A 19472-nucleotide genomic window follows, 5' to 3' on the forward strand; every position below is an offset into this window, starting at 1 on the left:
TCTTTCATGGCTGAATGGGAAATGCACTGTTATTATTATTTGGCAAAGTAAGAATTTGATAGCCATTTGTGACTCCATAGTAAGTGTCAATCTGTATATCATTTCATAGTGTGGCTTCAGCACTCACAGAATACTTTTTTTGTGTGTTTCCACATAGTCCTAAATTAATACTTGAACAAGGAGTTTGTTTCACTGAAGTCATCTTCAGAGTAAAACTCAGAGAAGTTCAATTCTCAATTTATTCCAGCTCTTGTGTGTGTATAGAATATGTATGGTGTGTGTGTGTGTGCGTGTGTGATGAGTGTAGTATGTGTGTGGTGTGTATATGTGGTGTGTGTGGTGCGTATATGATGTGTGTGTATAATGTGAGTGGTGTGTGTGTGTGTGTGATGTGGTGTGGCATGCTGAGGTGATCTTCCATGCTGCACTGGAAATATGATGTGTATGTTTATGTGTGTGTGGTATGGTGTAGTACAGTTCACTTCCACACTGCACTGGAAATGTGATGTAGGGGGGAGTGGCATGCCCAGGTTCACTTTTGTGTGTATGTGTGTGTGTATGTATGTACGTGTGTGTGTGTGTGTGTGTGTGCATGGTGAGGTGATCTTCCATGCTGCACTGGAAATATGATGTGTATGTTTATGTGTGTGTGGTATGGTGTAGTAAAGTTCACTTCCACACTGCACTGGAAATGTGATGTAGGGGGGAGTGGCATTCCAAGGTGCACTTTTGTGTGTATGTGTGTGTGTGTACGTGTGTGTGTGCATGGTGTGGCATGGTGAGGTTTTCTTCCACGCTGCATTGGAAATGTGACGTGTGTGTGTGTGTGTGTATGTGTGGTGTGGCATGGTGAGGTTTTCTTCCACGATGCATTGGAAATGTGACGTGTGTGTGTGTGTGTATGTGTGGTGTGGCATGGTGAGGTTTTCTTCCATGCTGCACTGGAAATGTGACGTGTGTGTGTGTGTGTATGTGTGGTGTGGCATGGTGAGGTTTTCTTCCACGCTGCATTGGAAATGTGACGTGTGTGTGTGTGTGTATGTGTGGTGTGGCATGGTGAGGTTTTCTTCCACGCTGCATTGGAAATGTGATGTGTGTGTGTATGTGTGCACACGTGGTGTGGCATGGTGAGGTTTTCTTCCACGCTGCATTGGAAATGTGACGTGTGTGGTGTGGGGAGGTGTGAGGCGGTTACAATGCAAGAGGACGGAGCCTCCGGGTGCCCGCGTCACCCCCAAAGGGCACATGAGGCCCCTCTGGAAGCCTCTGTGGGTCACCGCCCTTGGCGGGGTTGCTACTGACTTCTCACAGTCATGAACATCGGAGGAAGCAGGATACAGGAGGAGAAAGAACTAGAGGCAAGAGTTTGATAACGAAAAATGCTTGGCACAAACCAGAAGGCAAAATTATGGTTTTAAGCAAGATATTACTTTCTTGGCTTGGGAAAACATCAGTATCTATCTATCTACCTACCCATCCATCCATCCATCCATCCATCCGTCCATCCATCTATATGTCCATCCATCCATCCGTCCATCCATCCGTCCATCGGTCCATCATCCACGCCTGTATCTATCTCTCCCTTCACTTATTCTGGGGCTTGAACTGTGTGCCCGTGCTTGGCTTTTCCTGCTCAAGGCTGGTGCTCTACCACCTGAGTCACACCTCCACGTCCGGTTTTTTTGTTGGTTAAAGGTCTCACAGACTTCGTTTTGCCAAGGCTGGCTCTCAACCACGATCCTCAGATCTCGGCTCCCTGGCCACCCGCACCTGGCTGAGTTTCGTTCTCTTTAAGGTCATCCACCACCACCTCCCTGGTGAGGCGGCGCTGCTCTCCCCCCCCCCCCCCGCCCCATGCCAGCGTGGGCTGTGACATCCTCTGTGTCCCCCCCCAGGCGGGCGGGGAGGGCTGTGCATCGGCGTCTGTGTGTGCGGTGCCCGGCACAGGCGCTGCCTCATGCAGCAGTCTCCGTGTGTGGTGGCCACACACCTGTGGGCTACGTACGTACTGATTACATGCGCGCTGCACGTGTACACACAGGTTGAGCACACGCATGCTGGGTACGCGTACGTAGGTCACAATCCACCAGTCTCGTTTCCGAGCTGTTTGCGTCCTTCGCGGTGTGCGGTGCATGGGAGGTGGGGGCAGTTGGGAAACTCGAGTCCGTGTCTAGGGGGTCTGCAGTCTCGGTGCGGCCGGAGCACAGACCTGTGGCTTCTGGTGGCCACGGATCCTGGGAGAAGCCCGCAGCCCTTTGGCCCCCTCTCCCCAGAGCACACGGTGTGCGTGACGGGAAGCGCCGTGTGCTGCTGGGGCTGGCTAAGGGGAACCCCGGACCCCGAGGGGTGAGAGTCGGACGGAGGCCCTGGGCCTGCAGAGGTGGTCACGACATTACATGGGCTTGAGGAGCTCATTCATTCTTAAGAGAGTATTGAGGATCTTTTCCAGCAACGAGGACGAGATTGTAATGAGGGCAAGGCTGAAGAAACAAGAAAGACGAGTGCAGTCGTCAAAGTCACCCACAAAACTGCAGACACAGGGGTGCTGGGCCCAGATCGTGGGGCCACCCCCCAAGACAGCTGGGAGAAGCTCTAGATCATCACTCAAAACACATTTTCAGCTCCACGATTAGACACCTTCTCTTTTGGGATTTCCCCCGTTTTGTTCCACAAATCCCAGACTTTCACCATCACCATTTTCATTTACGATGAGTAAGAGCCGAGAGCCACGGCGCGTGCCCGCAATCTCGGCGACACAGGTGGGGCACAGGACGGTCGTCGCGAGGTCCGTGAGACCCCGCTCAGGAGAATGGCCTGGTGGTCTTCCCCTTTGTGCGGGAGCCACGAGCCAGGCCACGCAAGCCTGGGCCCAGCACATGAGCCCCGACCTGAAAAGTCAGGAGCACAAAGAGGGGATGGAAGAGCGGCTCAAGCGGTGGAGAGCTTAGGGGAGACGCCGCGCGAACCCCAGCATTGCCAAAATAAGGACACGGGCACGCAGAAACTAAACCCTGGACAAGACACGGAAGGCTACGTGTAACGTCACTCACGGCTAACTTCAACTCCATGCTGTCGTTACAATTCAGGGGAAAGTACCATCTCGCTAGTAACAAGAATACGTGCTCTGTGTTCATAGCACTGTGACACTAACCTCCCTGTGGTAGCAGCTGTGAGCAGTGCCAAGAGCGGGTACTGAGTCATGTCCTCCAGACAGCCGAGGACTGTCCCCTTTGGGATTGGCCTTCCCTGGCTGTCGGGTCAGGTCTTCGCCCCTTGCTAACAGAGCACGGACTCTGGCAGGGCCTTCCTCCCCGGCTTCCCCACACCCAGCCAAGGGCCCAGACCCTGCGGGGACTCAATGTTCCCGAGTCAGTGAGCGCATGAGCACATTACATAACCACGCCCAGATGACCGGGTCTGTGCAGGCACAGCCGCAGGGCCGTGCACCCCTTGTTCTGCACGGGCAAAGAGGGAAAGGACTGGGTACATCCAGGCCAGGGATGGTTGCCCGCCGACATCTCTCTACACCTGCTCCTGGCCACCGCAGCAGCTTTCCCAGAGGCCCAGGAACACTCACGGCCCCAGACTGTAGAGGAACTCTGTGATTTTACACTGTGAAAGCACAGGTGCTTGTGTGCACAAAACACAGGAGAAGAACCCTATGTTGAGTCAGAGCTTAGAATGTAGGTAGAGCTAAGGTCATAAACGCTGCCTTGCTGGTGACGCTGTATCCAGGTAACAGCAGTGAAGAAATAAAAAAAAGCAAGGAAAGGCTACCTGAATAACACTTCCCAAACATCGTGTCCATTGGATCCAGTTGGAAATGTGAGCTTGGTGGATGAATTTTAACAAGCACACCGTAGTCACATACCCAGAGGTTTCATACCGTAGACCCACGCTGGGCAGAAGCCGACATTCTTCCAGGCGTTCCCCTAAATCATTACACTCACTAAGGGCTGAATTTGTCTCTGTCCTTGGGGACATTTGCCAATGCTGGGAGTCACTCTTGCTCATCACAGCTGAAGGGTAGGCATTGCTACCAGTATCTTGTGGGCAGAAGGTGGAGGTGCTGTTAAAGGCCTTGCACTAGCAAGCTTGAGAGACACTGCCAAGTGTGGAGGGAGCTAGAGTGTGCAGGGAGGGGCAGCCCGCATGCACCTGCTTGGGGTGCAGAAGAGTCAGAGCATGCAGGGAGCCCGCGTGCACCTGCTCGAGATGCAGAAGAGTCACAGCGTACAGGGAGGGCAGCCCGCATGCACCTGCTCAGGGTGCAGAAGAGTCAGAGCGTGCAGGGAGGGCAGCCCGCATGCACCTGCTCGGGGTGCAGAAGAGTCAGAGCGTGCAGGGAGCCTGCGTGCACCTGCTCGGGGTGCAGAGGAGTCAGAGCGTGCAGGGAGGGGCAGCCTGCATGCATCTGCTCGGGGTGCAGAAGAGTCAGAGCGTGCAGGGAGGGGCAGCCCGCATGCACCTGCTCGGGGTGCAGAAGAGTCAGAGCGTGCAGGGAGGGGCAGCCCGCATGCACCTGCTCAGGATGAAGATGACAGAGTCAGAGCGTGCAGGGAGGGGCAGCCCGCATGCACCTGCTCGGGGTGCAGAGGAGTCAGAGCGTGCAGGGAGGGGCAGCCCGCGTGCACCTGCTCGAGATGCAGAAGAGTCAGAGCGTGCAGGGAGCCTGCGTGCACCTGCTCGGGGTGCAGAGGAGTCAGAGCGTGCAGGGAGGGGCAGCCTGCATGCATCTGCTCGGGGTGCAGAAGAGTCAGAGCGTGCAGGGAGCCCGCATGCACCTGCTCGGGGTGCAGAGGAGTCAGAGCGTGCAGGGAGGGGCAGCCCGCATGCACCTGCTCGGGGTGCAGAAGAGTCAGAGCGTGCAGGGAGCCTGCGTGCACCTGCTCGGGGTGCAGAGGAGTCAGAGCGTGCAGGGAGGGGCAGCCCGCATGCACCTGCTCGGGGTGCAGAAGAGTCAGAGTGTGCAGGGAGGGCAGCCCGCGTGCACCTGCTCGGGGTGCAGAAGAGTCAGAGCGTGCAGGGAGGGCAGCCCGCGTGCACCTGCTCGGGGTGCAGAAGAGTCAGAGTGTGCAGGGAGGGGCAGCCCGCATGCACCTGCTCGGGGTGCAGAAGAGTCAGAGTGTGCAGGGAGCGGCAGCCCGCATGCACCTGCTCGGGGTGCAGAAGAGTCAGAGCGTGCAGGGAGCCCGCGTGCACCTGCTCGGGGTGCAGAGGAGTCAGAGCGTGCAGGGAGGGCAGCCCGCATGCACCTGCTTGGGGTGCAGAAGAGTCAGAGCGTGCAGGGAGCCTGCGTGCACCTGCTCAGGGTGCAGAAGAGTCAGAGCATGCAGGGAGCCCCGCGTGCACCTGCTCGAGATGCAGAAGAGTCAGAGCGTGCAGGGAGCCTGCGTGCACCTGCTCAGGATGAAGAAGAGTCAGAGCGTGCAGGGAGGGCAGCCCACATGCACCTGCTCGGGGTGCAGAAGAGTCACAGCGTGCAGGGAGCGGCAGCCCGCATGCACCTGCTCAGGGTGCAGAAGAGTCAGAGCGTGCAGGGAGCGGCAGCCCGCATGCACCTGCTCAGGGTGCAGAAGAGTCAGAGCGTGCAGGGAGCCTGCGTGTACCTGCTCGGGGTGCAGAAGAGTCAGAGCGTGCAGGGAGGGCAGCCCGCATGCACCTGCTCAGGGTGCAGAAGAGTCAGAGCGTGCAGGGAGCCTGCGTGTACCTGCTCGGGGTGCAGAAGAGTCAGAGTGTGCAGGGAGGGCAGCCCGCATACACCTGCTCAGGGTGCAGAAGAGTCAGAGCGTGCAGGGAGGGCAGCCGCGTGCACCTGCTCGGGGTGCAGAAGAGTCAGAGCGTGCAGGGAGCCTGCGTGTACCTGCTCAGGGTGCAGAAGAGTCAGAGCGTGCAGGGAGCCTGCGTGCACCTGCTCGGGGTGCAGAAGAGTCAGAGTGTGCAGGGAGCGGCAGCCCGCATGCACCTGCTCAGGGTGCAGAAGAGTCGGAGCGTGCAGGGAGGGCAGCCCGTGTGCACCTGCTCGGGGTGCAGATTGGGTGGGTGGGGGCCAAGAAAGATGGGCAGCAAGTAAACATGCTGTAAATGGCCTAAGGAAGACAGTCTGCCTTTCCTGGCATTTCTTTCACTAGCAGGAGCTTATTCTCTTGTGATGACAGATAGGGTTATTGATGAATACTTTGCTAAACAATGGAGCTTCAGAAGACTATGGTGCATTTGAAAATTATCAGTAAGGGAGAAATAGCTCAGACAAAGAGGACGCCATTGTTCATTTTATTCACCTCAGTGGTAGAGTGTGTGTCTAGTGTGCATGAGGTTCTAGATTTGATTCCAGCAGAACCATTAGCACACACACACACACACACACACAAACACAATCATCACACACAATCACACACACTTATCCTTCTAAATATACAAGGACCAAACACCAACTTGGTGCATATGAAATGTGAAATGTTATGCTGAACCAACCAGTATCATATACCATGCTATTTTTTGACCAATTTAATTATACTGCAAGCTTATCGCCGTCATGCTACGTATGCTCTTGCAGCGCATCCTTCACTGGAGGTAGAGGTCAGAGGCAGAGCTCCGGCTTGGTAACCTAGGGCCCGGAGCCGAATCCCAGCACCACAAGAAAGGCAAAAAGAGGGGAAATGCACTATTGTTCCCTTCCAATAGTTGTATCAATCCACAAATGTATTTACTGAGCAATTTAAATACCAGGGCATGATATTTCTCTTTAGAGTGTGAAAGAATGTTCACTAACTAACCCTTTGGTCCTTAGAAGGAAATGATCATTGCTAGTATTTCAGGACAAAAGCAAGCCTCATTCCCTACACTGCAATAGTAGTGCCTAAGAATCATTTCTTTCACCAACTGTGGTGATTAAGAATTAAGAACTTGTCAGTAATTATGAAAAGAATTTCCTCCTTTTATTGGAATACTTTGCTAAAATTCAGCCTGGCACATAATTACTCTGGGTGGTGTAGGTGTTATTTAAAGGCAATGTGAAAATAAGATCTGGATTACAGATTCCTCCCATGAAGGCTGAATCACTGTGTGCTTTTACCGTGGAAAAAAGAGAACTTATTTCTCTTTTGAAATAATAACAAAAAAAGAACAGAACAAGTCAATTTTAAGTTTTGCAAAGGTAGAAAAGTGCTAAGTACATACTGAAATGGTATTTCACTTCTTGAATGTCTGCATAAAACATAACTCTTCTTTATATAATCTACTTATCAATATAGACAAAAACAATTATGAAAAATGGTTACAAAATTGACTAATACGCTCAGTTTCCATTCGGCAATTACTACTGAATATATCCCCAGTTCCACATACTGTGATAACTGTGAGAAAGAACGGAAATGGGGTCACCCATCAAGAAAGCAAATCAGCAATTTCAGGCCCCTGATGTCACCATCAGCTACAGAGTCACAAACCCAGCAAGCACAGGTCTCCTTAGCAGAGGGGGACGGTGTGGTTACAAGCAGTGCCTTGGCCTTGACTTGGCAGTGAAGCCTCGCTTAGAAAGCTCTGTCCCAGGCCAGCGAGAGCTCAGGGCCTGCCAAACACAGTGTCAGAAATCAGCAGTGCACACCCCAGATCACACTAAGGACGTGTCTGCAAGAAACAAACACACAGGCTCTCTTACATCATGGGTGTCCCATTATGTTCAAAACATTAATGCCTTACTAAGTGCAGATATCCAAAGTACTTCCATTTTATTGATGATGCTGATATATATATTAAAAATATATGTGTGTATATATATAAAGCCCTATACACACACACACACGCACACACACACACACACACACATATACATGCCATCTTTTGATTCCAGTCTTTGAAGAAAATGTCATCTGCCATCAGGAATCAGCTTGACTCCAAATATTGTTTGCAAAATATTGTTTCTTAATTTATAATCGTTAAGGATAATACATATCTCCACTGTATCAGCACAGGAAAATGTTCAAACTGAGGTTTCAATTTTGACCTAACTCATGAAGCATATTATTCTACTGCTTCTCTTTATTAGCCCACAAAGTTGGATCTACAAGTAATGCATTAACAAATTTTATGAAAGAAATTTTATACTCACATCTCATTATTCATATGAACATTACTTTTTCATATCTACATTTTAAATAATTTAAAGGAGAATATTGATATTAGTAGAAAGGAATCTGCCAGCCGGCACCTCTGACCTTTACTTTGTCTGTGTTGTTTTATCCTTCCCACTCTGGAAAATTCTTCTGAGGCTATGACACCTAAATAAAGGGCACTAGTGGATCATCACACCTGTAATCCCAGCTACCGTGGAGGCTGGACTCCAGAGAATCACATTTTGAATTCATGAGACTCCATCTCCAAAATAACCAGCAAAGGCTTGGCTGGGGGAATGGTTCAAGTGGTAGAGCACCAGACAAGAAGTAAGCTGAACAAGGGAGTTGTGCTGACTTCAAACCCGAGTGCGAGGATATTAGCTGCCACCCTTCTCTGTCGGAGTCTCCCCTGAGTACAGGACTGGCCCGGTCCCTGAGCCACTGAGCACGCCCCAAGCTTCCTTGCTGAGAACACCGTCAGGATTCCACACCCACCCTTTCTGGGGTAGTGCTTGCCACCCCGTGCCACACACAATGCTTCTGTTTTCCATCTTCTCCAAGCAGGTGTACGAGGAGGTGCCATTTAACAAAGCAGGTCATGAGTACATGCATCTTGATCCATTGCCCCGTTCAGCATCCTCTTCCTCCCCTCCTCAGCCCTTCCCTTCCTCACTCTTCCTAAGCTTGCAGGATATGCACTGAGTCCTTGAATGCGTTTTCCCTCTTTGCCTCTTCATTCCTCCATGCCTTTCCTCTTGACCCCATCCCAACCCTTTCCAGCACCCTTATCCTGCTGTTTTGTTTTGTTGAACTTTGACTTTTGCCTTTCTGAGGAATTACACTATTTGAGATCTCCCTTGAATCTACCACAGTAGTCGTGAACTGAAAGAAATCACACAGGGAGCTTTTTAAAAACATGGTGCCGATTAAAAACTGAAGTTGATTTTCAGCTGCATAATTTTAACTACAAAAGTGAACTAGAAAGCTAAGCTCCACTTATAATATTTCAGCTAAGTAACAAAAAAGGACTTGTACTAGTGTTAATTTCAAACACTGGGAACTTTTCAGATCATAATTCATATGGTAAGTAGTTGCTATTGGGAATTCTCTAAAAAAGACTTATTTAGTTATGTTTTTGGACTTAGAAATACCTTTGAATATAGCCAAGTAGTTTTAATATATTAATTTTAATATCATTATAGAAAATTAATATTAAAGCAAGACCACAATAAAGCTACCAGCACAACTATGTTTATCACAGCACAGTTTACCATAGCTAAAATATGGAACCAACCCAGATGCCCCTCAGTAGATGAGATCAAGAAAATGTGGTACCTATACACAATGGATGTGCATTTATCGGAAGTAGGGAAAGGGAACGCCAAAATGGAGAGATGAAGGGAAAAAGGTGAACCAATGCAACAGCAATACAAGACAATATGCTGTACGTATTGTCATCAACTGAACATCTCAGATGAGGGTGGGGAGGGAACCCGGGAGGGGGGAAGGTGGGAGAAAAACGAAGGAGGAGGTAACAAGTTTGATAAGAAATGTACTCACTGCCTTATGTAACTATAACCCCCCTGTACATTACTTTGACAATAAAAAATAACAATAAATAAAAAATAGACTCATGCCTTAGCATTTGTTTTAACATACATAGCTTTTTGATTTAAAAACATCCTCTTACACATAAGGATGTGTTGTGTTCAGGTCGGAGTTTAGCTATCTTCATTTAGAAAAACTCCTGGCTTTTGTTTCTCAATTTGCATGCATCACTTTTCAGAATGACACCATTCATTTGAACAATGTGGATAATAACGAAGGTCTCTAGGAAAGACATTTTGGTAGCAAACATTTTGGTAGCAAAAGGGTTGGAATTCCCAACCCTTTGAGGAAGGTGTGAATGGAAGAAAATTCTAGAACCAAGTGGAACAGCTAGTGCAACGGCCAGAAAAGGTGCGGGGGGGGGGGGGAGGGGGGCGTGGGGGGAATCCTGGAGTAATCATTTGCTCATGTAGGACACATGCTAAGTGAACACTGATTTTAGGAATGCATGATACAATTTTGGAATAAGTAGACTGGACGAATGTAAACAATCGAATTAGATGGCACTTCCTAATCTTGACATCTTGATCTGTTCACTGTTTAAAATTTCATGCCTTACCATGCTAGGTAATTTATTTCATTATATCTATGTTGTTACTGTCTTTCCATGAACCTCTTTTATCTAAGCCTTACAAGGCAGCTTGTTTGGTCTGTTCACTGACATAGGTGCCAAGAACTTGAGCAGCAGAACAAATCATAGATCTTCAAGAAACACTGTCAGTGAATTGAGAGACTGACAGAGCACCCGTCTGAAGCTGGTTAAGAACACTAGGCATCAACAATAGGTGGGAATATCAAACAGCAATAGCAGGAAACACAAGGATAGTAAGAAGCCCATCCGGGAGAGATGCGAGCAGCCAGTCGCGTTTTGTGCCACGCTCTTCTGTGAGACGGTGGTGAAGTGCGATTGTAGCCTTCCACTTTTCAGTAATACAGTTTCCTATAGGCCCACTTTCCCACTGAAGTACCACGAGAACTTCAGGAACGCACGTGAAAACTTAGGACCGTAATCCATCCGTCCCAGGAACCTGTAGCCTATGGGCAAAAGCTCCAGAGAGCGTCTAGAATTGGTTCAGCCCCGAGGGTCCCACGTTATAGCGGCATCACCACGCATTAAGCCAAGGAAGTTGTAAGTCATTGTGGAGAAATGTGCCTTTACCCTGGCCTCATCAACCTAGTGCACTAGGAAGGAGAGGATTTTGAGTGAGAATGAAGGAAAATAAGGACAGACGTGGACCCTTGGCCGTCTGAAATACAGATATCAGCCACAGATGAGAAAAACACTTTGTTTACTAGGCTAAAAGAAGTAGCACATAAACACAACTGGATCTACATCAATAAATAAACCTGCATAAATATATCACATAGAACGTCTAGAAATGAAGGGTAATTAAATAGCAGGGAAGGTGCCGCTGAGGATCGAATTAGTGGGCGATCGTGTCATGTCTGCGTGTGGGAACTGTGGGAATCAATGGCAGCCATGCTTCTTATGGGGGGTGGGGACGAGGGCGAGGTGGAGTGGACATTATCTGGTGGCACCCCGGTTAGTCTGGAGGGGGGCACAGGCCTCCCGAGGCAGAGACACGGCGCTCCTCTGGTGGTTCTCCCTCTCCTTATAACGCCCTCTCTGGGTGTCCTTTCATAGGGCGCCCTCCTGATGGTCTTCCCGGACCCTAACCACCTTCGAAGGCCCCCCTCCAAGTATCGGAGTCAGAGTAGCTGCCCCTCCTCTTAATCCGTTACGGGGGAGAAGGCAGGTCAGCTCCCGAGCGCTGGGTGGCAATGGCAGTCCCAGACCCCAGCAGAGCGACACACAACAGGTGCTGGAAACGTAACCAGGTACCGCGGCCCGCACCTGGAACCCCAGCTTCTCAGGAGGCTGAGGTAGGAGGTTCACAACCAGCCAAGGCACGCCTGTCCTCGAGACTCGTCTCTCCAGTGAACTAGCAAAGAGCTGAAGCAGAGGTGTGGCTTCGGCGGTAGTGCACCAGACTCGAGGGAAAAAGCTAAAGAATGGGGCCCAGACTCTGCGTCCAGCCCCAGTGCTGGCACGGGCTCGGGGGGCGGTGGGGGGGGCCTACCGGGACTTGGTGGAGACTTGAAGGCCTTGCATTTTTTTGTTGTGATTCTTTTCACAGTGGTAGGATAGGACACGGCTGTTCTGTTAAAACTGTATTTTCCAGAACAGAAGATCAAGCGTGGAGCAGTGCCAGAGCTGTGGATTCCAAACCCGAGTTGCCAGGTCAAGGCCAGGGCCACAATGAGACCACAGGAGACCACTTCCCTCCCGGGCTGGTCCTCTAGGCTCACGCTGCGGGAATTACTCAGCGTTCCCAGAAATCACAGCTCACTAATGGGCCTGGTGGGCTGTTGATAATATTAGAAGCACTTGGGTAAGCTATTTGTTAAAAAGGGGTCATTACTCCGCTAACAAAGTCAAGAATATTTCTTCAGGAAACTAAGCCCTTAAGATTTGATACCATAAAAAGTAAAAATGCAAATCAAACATTCTAAAAAGTTTTGTTAGTATTCTAAGCAATTGAAGAAAATTTCCCCCAAAGAAAGATAGCTAAGAAAGAAAGGTCACGGTTTTGTAGGGGGAAAAAAATAATATGTACTGTAAGGCAGAAAAATAAAGAAAAAAAACCACAAGGCTTTGATGAATCCTTCAGTCTACAGATTTTTATAAAACAGGTAACAAATACTTTTGTATGACTTTTAAGAGTACTTTTAAAATGGCATTGTTGTTTTACCAACAGTACCAAAAGTTTTTATGAACAATAAGTCTGAAAACCCAGTAACTGTTTTAAATGTGGGTAATGTGGCTTTTGACAAGGATATATTTAATTCTGTTGGTGAGTTTTGCTTTTGTTTATGTGGACTGTGTTTTCCAATTACGATTTATTTATTTATTTATTATTATTATTTTTTTTTTTGGCCAGTCCTGGGCCTTGGACTCAGGGCCTGAGCACTGTCCCTGGCGTCTTCCCGCTCAAGGCTAGCACTCTGCCACCTGAGCCACAGCGCCACTTCTGGCCATTTTCTGTATATGTGGTGCTGGGGAATCGAACCTAGGGCCTCGTGTATCCGAGGCAGGCACTCTTGCCACTAGGCTATATCCCCAGCCCTCCAATTACGATTTAAATCCACACAGGGTATCCACAATTGGACATGGCCCTGCCGGTGTCCCCGCACTTCACCTCCACCCCCTCTGCCCTCCCCCTCCTCCCCCCACCCTCCCCCTCCCACCAAAGTTCCCACTTGTGTTCTCACACGTGTGTACTAATGTTTTAATGAAGTCTGCTAATTTTATTATTGTCATTGTGAATATAGTTAAGGGGTAAAAAAGCACAAGATCATTTTATTTAACTAGAGAAGTCATTGGGCAAAAATGGGCAGGGAAAAGGTCTGTGGAGTCTCGGTGGCTCGGATGCCAGCTACGCTTCTGTGGTTACACCGACACGTGCGCTGCCAAGAGTCTACAAAGTGCCAGCCAAAGTAGCCATGTCCTAAACTTCCAACATAAAAAGAAACCAGCAGCTATTCCCTTAGGAGCTACCTCCTCCGGGGGGCTGGGCACAAACGGGGTGCACGGCAGTCTGAGGCCAAGTCAGGGTTTCTGTCCTAAGAACAACGGCCACACCTTCACTTACATCTTTACATATTTGTCATAGACCATGCAACAAAAAGTACATTTTAAATTCGGTCTGCAGTTAATTGAATACACAGAAAATTCTAGAAACAGGGGTCTAAGGGCGTTCTAACGGGTCTCAAACCATGGGCCACCTATATTCCTGCTTCTCGTGGCCCCACACCAAATACCAGCACAGCCCCACTGTCCACGTCCCCGAGCTGCACACCGTCAAGTCCCGCTTCCCACACTGCACCGATGGGTCACCGAGGAAGTAGAATACCACCTAAGGGCATCCCTAAAGGACCTCAAGGACTCCTCCCCTCCAGGACCAACACAGAAGCACATCTAGCCACAAAGGAGACAGCAGCACTAAGCGCTTATGGATCAAAGCAAGCATCAGCTAGCCAGGCACCCAGCAACTCCGGCTGAGATCTCAAGATCGGGGATCGAGTCAAGCCGAGTCTGGGAAGTGTAGGAGATTCTCATCTCCAATCAACCGTCAGAAAGCTGTCAGTGGAACTGCGGCTCAAGTGGCAGAGCACCAGCCTTGAAGGAAAAAAGCTAAGGGACAGCACCCATGCCCGGAGTTCATAGCCCAGTTCTGGAACAAAAAATAATGTAATTCAATACCCCAGGACCCTGCAAACGGCTGGGATCTTTGTTTCCTATAAACCCTAAGTTCCCTCTTCTAGATTTGCTGAGAGGAGGGAAATAACACCATCAACTTCAAGTGCAGATCATTTCTGCAGCGAATAACACTGGGAAAATTCTTGGAAAATATACATCTCCAAGAACACGGTATTCCTGCCGCACAAATATTGTGGCATTGCTTCCAAAGTTGACTCAATTAATTGTTTACGACCCATCCATGCAGAAAGTGTTATAGCATTTTATGTCTAAGCCTTACCTATGGATTTTTTTCTACCTTTCCAGCATTAAAATCTCATAATTACCAAGGAGAGGAAGTTGAACTTGGTCAGATATACCACAATTAATTATACTAACAACAATAAAAATCATGAAAGAATTACTCGTGTTTTTAATGCTCTTCCTTCCTCCCTCCCTCTGTCCCTCTGATCCTTCCTCCTTTCCTTTGTTTCTTCTTTCCTCCTTTCTTTCCTCATGCCAGTACTGGGGCTTGAACTCAGGTCAACTTTCCTTAGCTTTTTCCCTCTGGGGTGATGTTACACCAACCTCATCTCAATGCAGGTTTAGTTTCGTTAACTGGAGACAAGCATTTTGTCAACTTTCCTGTCTGAACTGGCTTTGAACTGCAATCCTCAGATCTCGGGCCCCCGAGTAGCTAGAATTACAAGCCTGATCCGCCAGCACCTGGGAAGTATTTTCTTCTGTCCACATAAATACATCAAATACATGAATAAAAAGTAAGTATCCCCCAATTTTTACAACAATACAATTTGGAAGGGCCATAAAAGCAATAGATTCAAGGTCATGGCAAGAAATATTTCTGCCGAGTGATGGTCGAGACTGCTGTTTTATTCACAAAGCCAAGCTCAAGCACTCCAGGACGACAGGTGGAGGTGGGCTGGGCGTGGGTAATTCAGAGCGTTTCCAGCATCCTGGTGGAATCCACACCAGGTACTTCCGTCCTATCCCAGGAGTAGCCCCACAGCGCCAGGACGCACGGATGCACCCATCCCGCTGGCCCAGCTGCCCTTGCAAGGAGGAGGAGGAGGAGGGGGAGGGGGAGGAGGAGGGGGAGGGGGAGGAGGAGGGGGAGGAGGAGGAGGAGGAGGAGGAGGAAGAGGAGGGGGAGGAGGAGGAGGAAGAGGAGGGGGAGGAGGAGGAGGAGGAGGAAGAGGAGGGGGAGGAGGAGGAGGAGGAGGAGGAGGAGGAAGGGGAGGGGGAGGAGGAGGAGGAGGGGGAGGGGGAGGAGGAGGAGGAGGAGGAGGAGGAGGAAGAGGAGGCCCAGGCCAGCGCCCACCCCGCCCTCTCATCATCCGCCTGCCCATTGGCAAAGGCCAACAGAACCTGGCATGCTTTGGATACTTAGTCCAAAGTAAAATCAGGAAAGGCGCATCACTTACGTTTTAGAGTCGTCCCACAACACGCAGTAGGGGTTCAAGGTACCCTGGAAGGAAGCAGAGAAAGATTAGACGTCACCCGACTGACTGCTCACATCCAAAGCTCCACGATGACGCCAAGCGTAGACCATGGCAGCCATCTTGCCGCAAGCAGCGATGAAGATCCTACCTTGATCTTTTAAATAAAAACAAATTTCCATTTTCTTTGTCATATTTACTGATCCATGTTCAGGAACCCTGTGAAAACAATGCGTGTCTTCCAGTATCATGACCTGTACCGACATCTCCCTGAAAACTGGGCGTGAACCTTCCATGTGCTCTTCAGTCTCGATTTGGATGGATTTTCAAGTAATTTGCATTTCCTTAACACTTGGGTTGCTGTCTTATTTCATTTAAGAGGACCAAAAATCCATGGTATTTAAATCAGAGTGAAGCATACTGTATCGAGCCCTTGGTTTACATAATATTTAGTGTTTTCTAGAAGAATGAGATGTTGGTTTTAACTGTTCATTTCTAGAGCTGGTAGACTTGCAAGACTTTCTTTTGGTATGCTGGAAGTAGGACTTGAACTCAGGGCCTGGGCACTGTCTCTTAGCTATTTTACTCCAGGCTGGTGCTATGCTACTTGAGCGACAGCTCCATTTCTGGCTTTTTGGTGGTTAATAGGATGTAAATAAATGTCTCATATCCCTTCCTGCCCAGGCTAGCTTTGAACTGTGATCCTCAGATGTGAACAGTGAGGGTTCCAGACATGAGCCACTAGTATTTTACCACATTAGCCTCATATTGTCATTTGAAACAAACTCGATGTTGCTTTTAAATGCAAAAGCTTTACAAATCTACAAATTCTATTGTACTTCCAAAGTCTTATCCACTGAAGGTATCCAGTGAGTTTCAAGTTCTCACATTCTCCATATTATTTATTTCCTGGAAAAAAATAGAGAAATCATCCAACTTGCAAAAAAAAAAAAGAAAGAAAAGCTATTACTAATAATCTAAACTGAGTTCAAGCCCAGCCGCAGCACAACAAAATACAACTAAAGAAAGATGTAGTGGCAAGCAGATTATAAGCAAGCTGCTGGCTGACTTAACAAGCCAGATTGGCTAAGAATGATTAATTTAGGAAATTCCAATACAGTCAGCACTTAAAATATTAAAACTGCACGTATTTAAAAATTTTGGGGAAAGATATCTTGCCAAACATGTTTTTGACAAAACAAACAAAAAAGCAAAGAACCAATCCACCTGTCTTGAGTCTACCCAAAATAGCAACACTCAACCCGAGATAAGTGTTCTTAATGAGACAATTTCAAATATTTTGAAAATTCACTGACTCACATTTTCAAAGTATATTTTCTATTTTATTTTACTTCTTCTCTTTTCACATCAACCAATCCAGGGTATTTATTTAATAAGAGGATGTATCATCCACTTGGTCAGTATATTTCTAAGGTTGAGTTTCTCTTTTCCTTTGGTTTGTGTAAAATTTCTGCCTTCTTACTGGTAATAAGTATTGTGGACATCCTTCCTAGCACCAAATGGCATTCACAATTGAATTTACTGCGTTCCTTCACAATTATTTCCCAAGTACTTTTCCCCATGGTATACTTGAAATACAAAGCACTATGACAAAATACTAAGGGCACAGAAGTCAGAAGAGAGATCTAGGGAGACAATCAAAATACCTCATCTAGGAATCTACTTTATTAAAGCAAAAAGTATATAGTGAACATCGCACCAGGCACTGGTGGCTCACGCGTGTAATCCCAGCTACTCAGGAGGCTGAGAGCTGAGGACTGAAATTGAAAGCCAGCCAAGGCAGGAAAGACCATGAGACTTTTATCTCCAATGAGACACCAAAAATCCAGGCACGGAGCCATGGCTCAAATGGGAGAACACTAGCCTTGAGTGGACAAAGCGAAGGGACAGCACCCAGGCCTGAGGTCAAGCCCTAGTTTCCGAGCATAGGAAACAATGATGTATGGAACTCCTGTTACATGCAGGTTCCCTTCCAGACACTGCAGTACGAAGCCAACCTGTCGCCAATGTGTATTCTCATTGCACTGAAGGGGCAGAGATAAAGAAAAATCATCCTAAAGCAAAGACCCTACACCCTAGACAGTCCCCGGCTCGTGGAAAAGTCCGTCACAGTGACTCTAATGGCTGGAGGAATAGATGGTGGAAAGTTTTGTACAATGGGAAGGATTCTCCAAAAAGGCTAAATCTGAACAAAGATCTGAGTGAATTTGATCACAGTAGAAGACACAATAATGAAGTCACTGCCACTACAGTGAAGGTGGCCAACTCTCTCAACACTGACGAGGTGTTTATTGGCTCTCAGTAAGTTCGATTCACATGCTAGCTTAACCACAGACTCGCCAACTTCATGACGTTTGAGGTCTTTACTCTGGACCTGCTCAACTGGCAAGCCCATTAAAGGGGAGACTGCGAAGATTCATCACACATGGGAAAGTGCATTTCAGTAGCTAATTTCAGACGTCATAATGTTTTCCCACACCACATTTGAAGAATTATTGCTTAAGGCGGCAGAAATAATGTGGTAATTCACTAGTGCATGATTTTTTTTTACTATAGTCATTATTCCATGCAATTGATCATTAAAGCTCATTCCTGTCTAAAGCCATGTGAGGAGATGGACATATTAATTAATCTTAGTTGATCATTCCATGATTGTTATCACTCTGTATCCTTTAAATATTCATAATTATTATGTGTCAATTAAAATGAAAATATTAGCTGGGCACTGGTGGCTCATGCCTGTAATCCTATGTACTCAGAAGGCTGAGGTCTGAGGATTGTAGTTTGAACCCAGGCAGGAATGATCTTGAGACTCTTATCTCCAACTAACCCCTAAAAAGCAAGAAATGACGTTGTGGTTCAATTGGTGGAATACTAGCCTTGAGCACAAGAGCTCAGGGACAGTGTTCAGGCCTCGAATTCAAGCCCCAGGATCAGCAAAACTAAACAACAACAACAAAAGATATAAAAGGAGAAAACATTCTTCTGGTTTTATTTAAACGTTCAGATGGTTAGTCCTCATATATCATAATAAATTATTAATATTTTGTGCAGGTACTGGAGCTTGAACTCAGGTTTACATGTGGTCTATTATATGTTATTATTATGATTTTACTTCACTCCATCTCAGGTCTCAGCCTCCAGAATAGGCAGGATTAAAGGGTTACAGGAGTGAGCCACCAGCACCAGGCATAATAAATTATTATCTAGAAAGACCATAACTTTCTTACCACTCGCATGGTCCTCTTAAAATAAAAGCAAGCAGAACAAGCAGATCAGACTCTAAGGACACAAATAAAGGCAGTGACTTCACCTTAACTAACATTTCTCCAGCTCCAACTGAACATTCCAGAATCTCCCTCCCTCCCTCCCTCCCTCCCTCCCTCTCTCTCTCTCTCTCCCTCCCTCTCTCTCTCTCTCAGAGTGATGTGGGAGGGACTGGGTGGTGGAAACCATGTACCTCTATGTAAAGTCTTAGATAAGCAGGTGCACAGTCAGTATGTTAACCTCAGCCCCTCCCTTCACACTCCAGAAGACCACAAACAGATTGACAAACAATGCAAAAATCCAACACTCAAGATGAGAGTTGGCTGAGCTTATTCTTCGTTATTTCCCCTATGGAAAGTAAATTGTTATTTGTCCCATATAATGACAGTGTGCAAATTGATTCTGGAGATTCTAGAACATTTCTAATACGAATGGCCTGCAGAAAGACTGGTTCGATCCAGTTTATAAAATTTCAGCGTTACCTGAGAAAGAACACATTTTAAAAACACCTCAGGCATGCGCGCGAGAGCAAGAAGATACCAGGAGATGTAAAATTCCCCCGGCAAACCCACGGCATGAGGCGGTCAGAGGAGGGGCCCTTGCTGGGCACGGTGGCTCGCCCCTCCAGTCCTGGCTGCTTGGAAGGCTGAGGTCTGGAGGATCGCAGCCCGAGGCCAGCCTGGGCAGAGAACCCACAGGGGGAAACTCCACGCTGGGCCCTCAGGCCTCTACTCGTCCCCGAAGCTGCAGACACCTACAGGAGGA

The 19472-nt window shown here is 48.0% G+C and overlaps 1 protein-coding gene across 1 annotated transcript in view; it reads right to left on the reverse strand.

Moving 5' to 3' along the window:
* LOC125357774 (adhesion G protein-coupled receptor B3-like) overlaps window positions 1–19472 on the reverse strand; it is a 135648-nt gene that overhangs the window by 101572 nt on the left and 14604 nt on the right. The window contains exon 4 of the mRNA XM_048354693.1: window positions 15405–15448. Within this exon, the coding sequence (XP_048210650.1) occupies window positions 15405–15448 (44 nt within the window). The remainder of the gene's footprint in view (window positions 1–15404; window positions 15449–19472) is intronic.

Source organism: Perognathus longimembris, chromosome 9, assembly GCF_023159225.1.
Source record: "Perognathus longimembris pacificus isolate PPM17 chromosome 9, ASM2315922v1, whole genome shotgun sequence".
Lineage (NCBI taxonomy): Eukaryota > Metazoa > Chordata > Mammalia > Rodentia > Heteromyidae > Perognathus > Perognathus longimembris.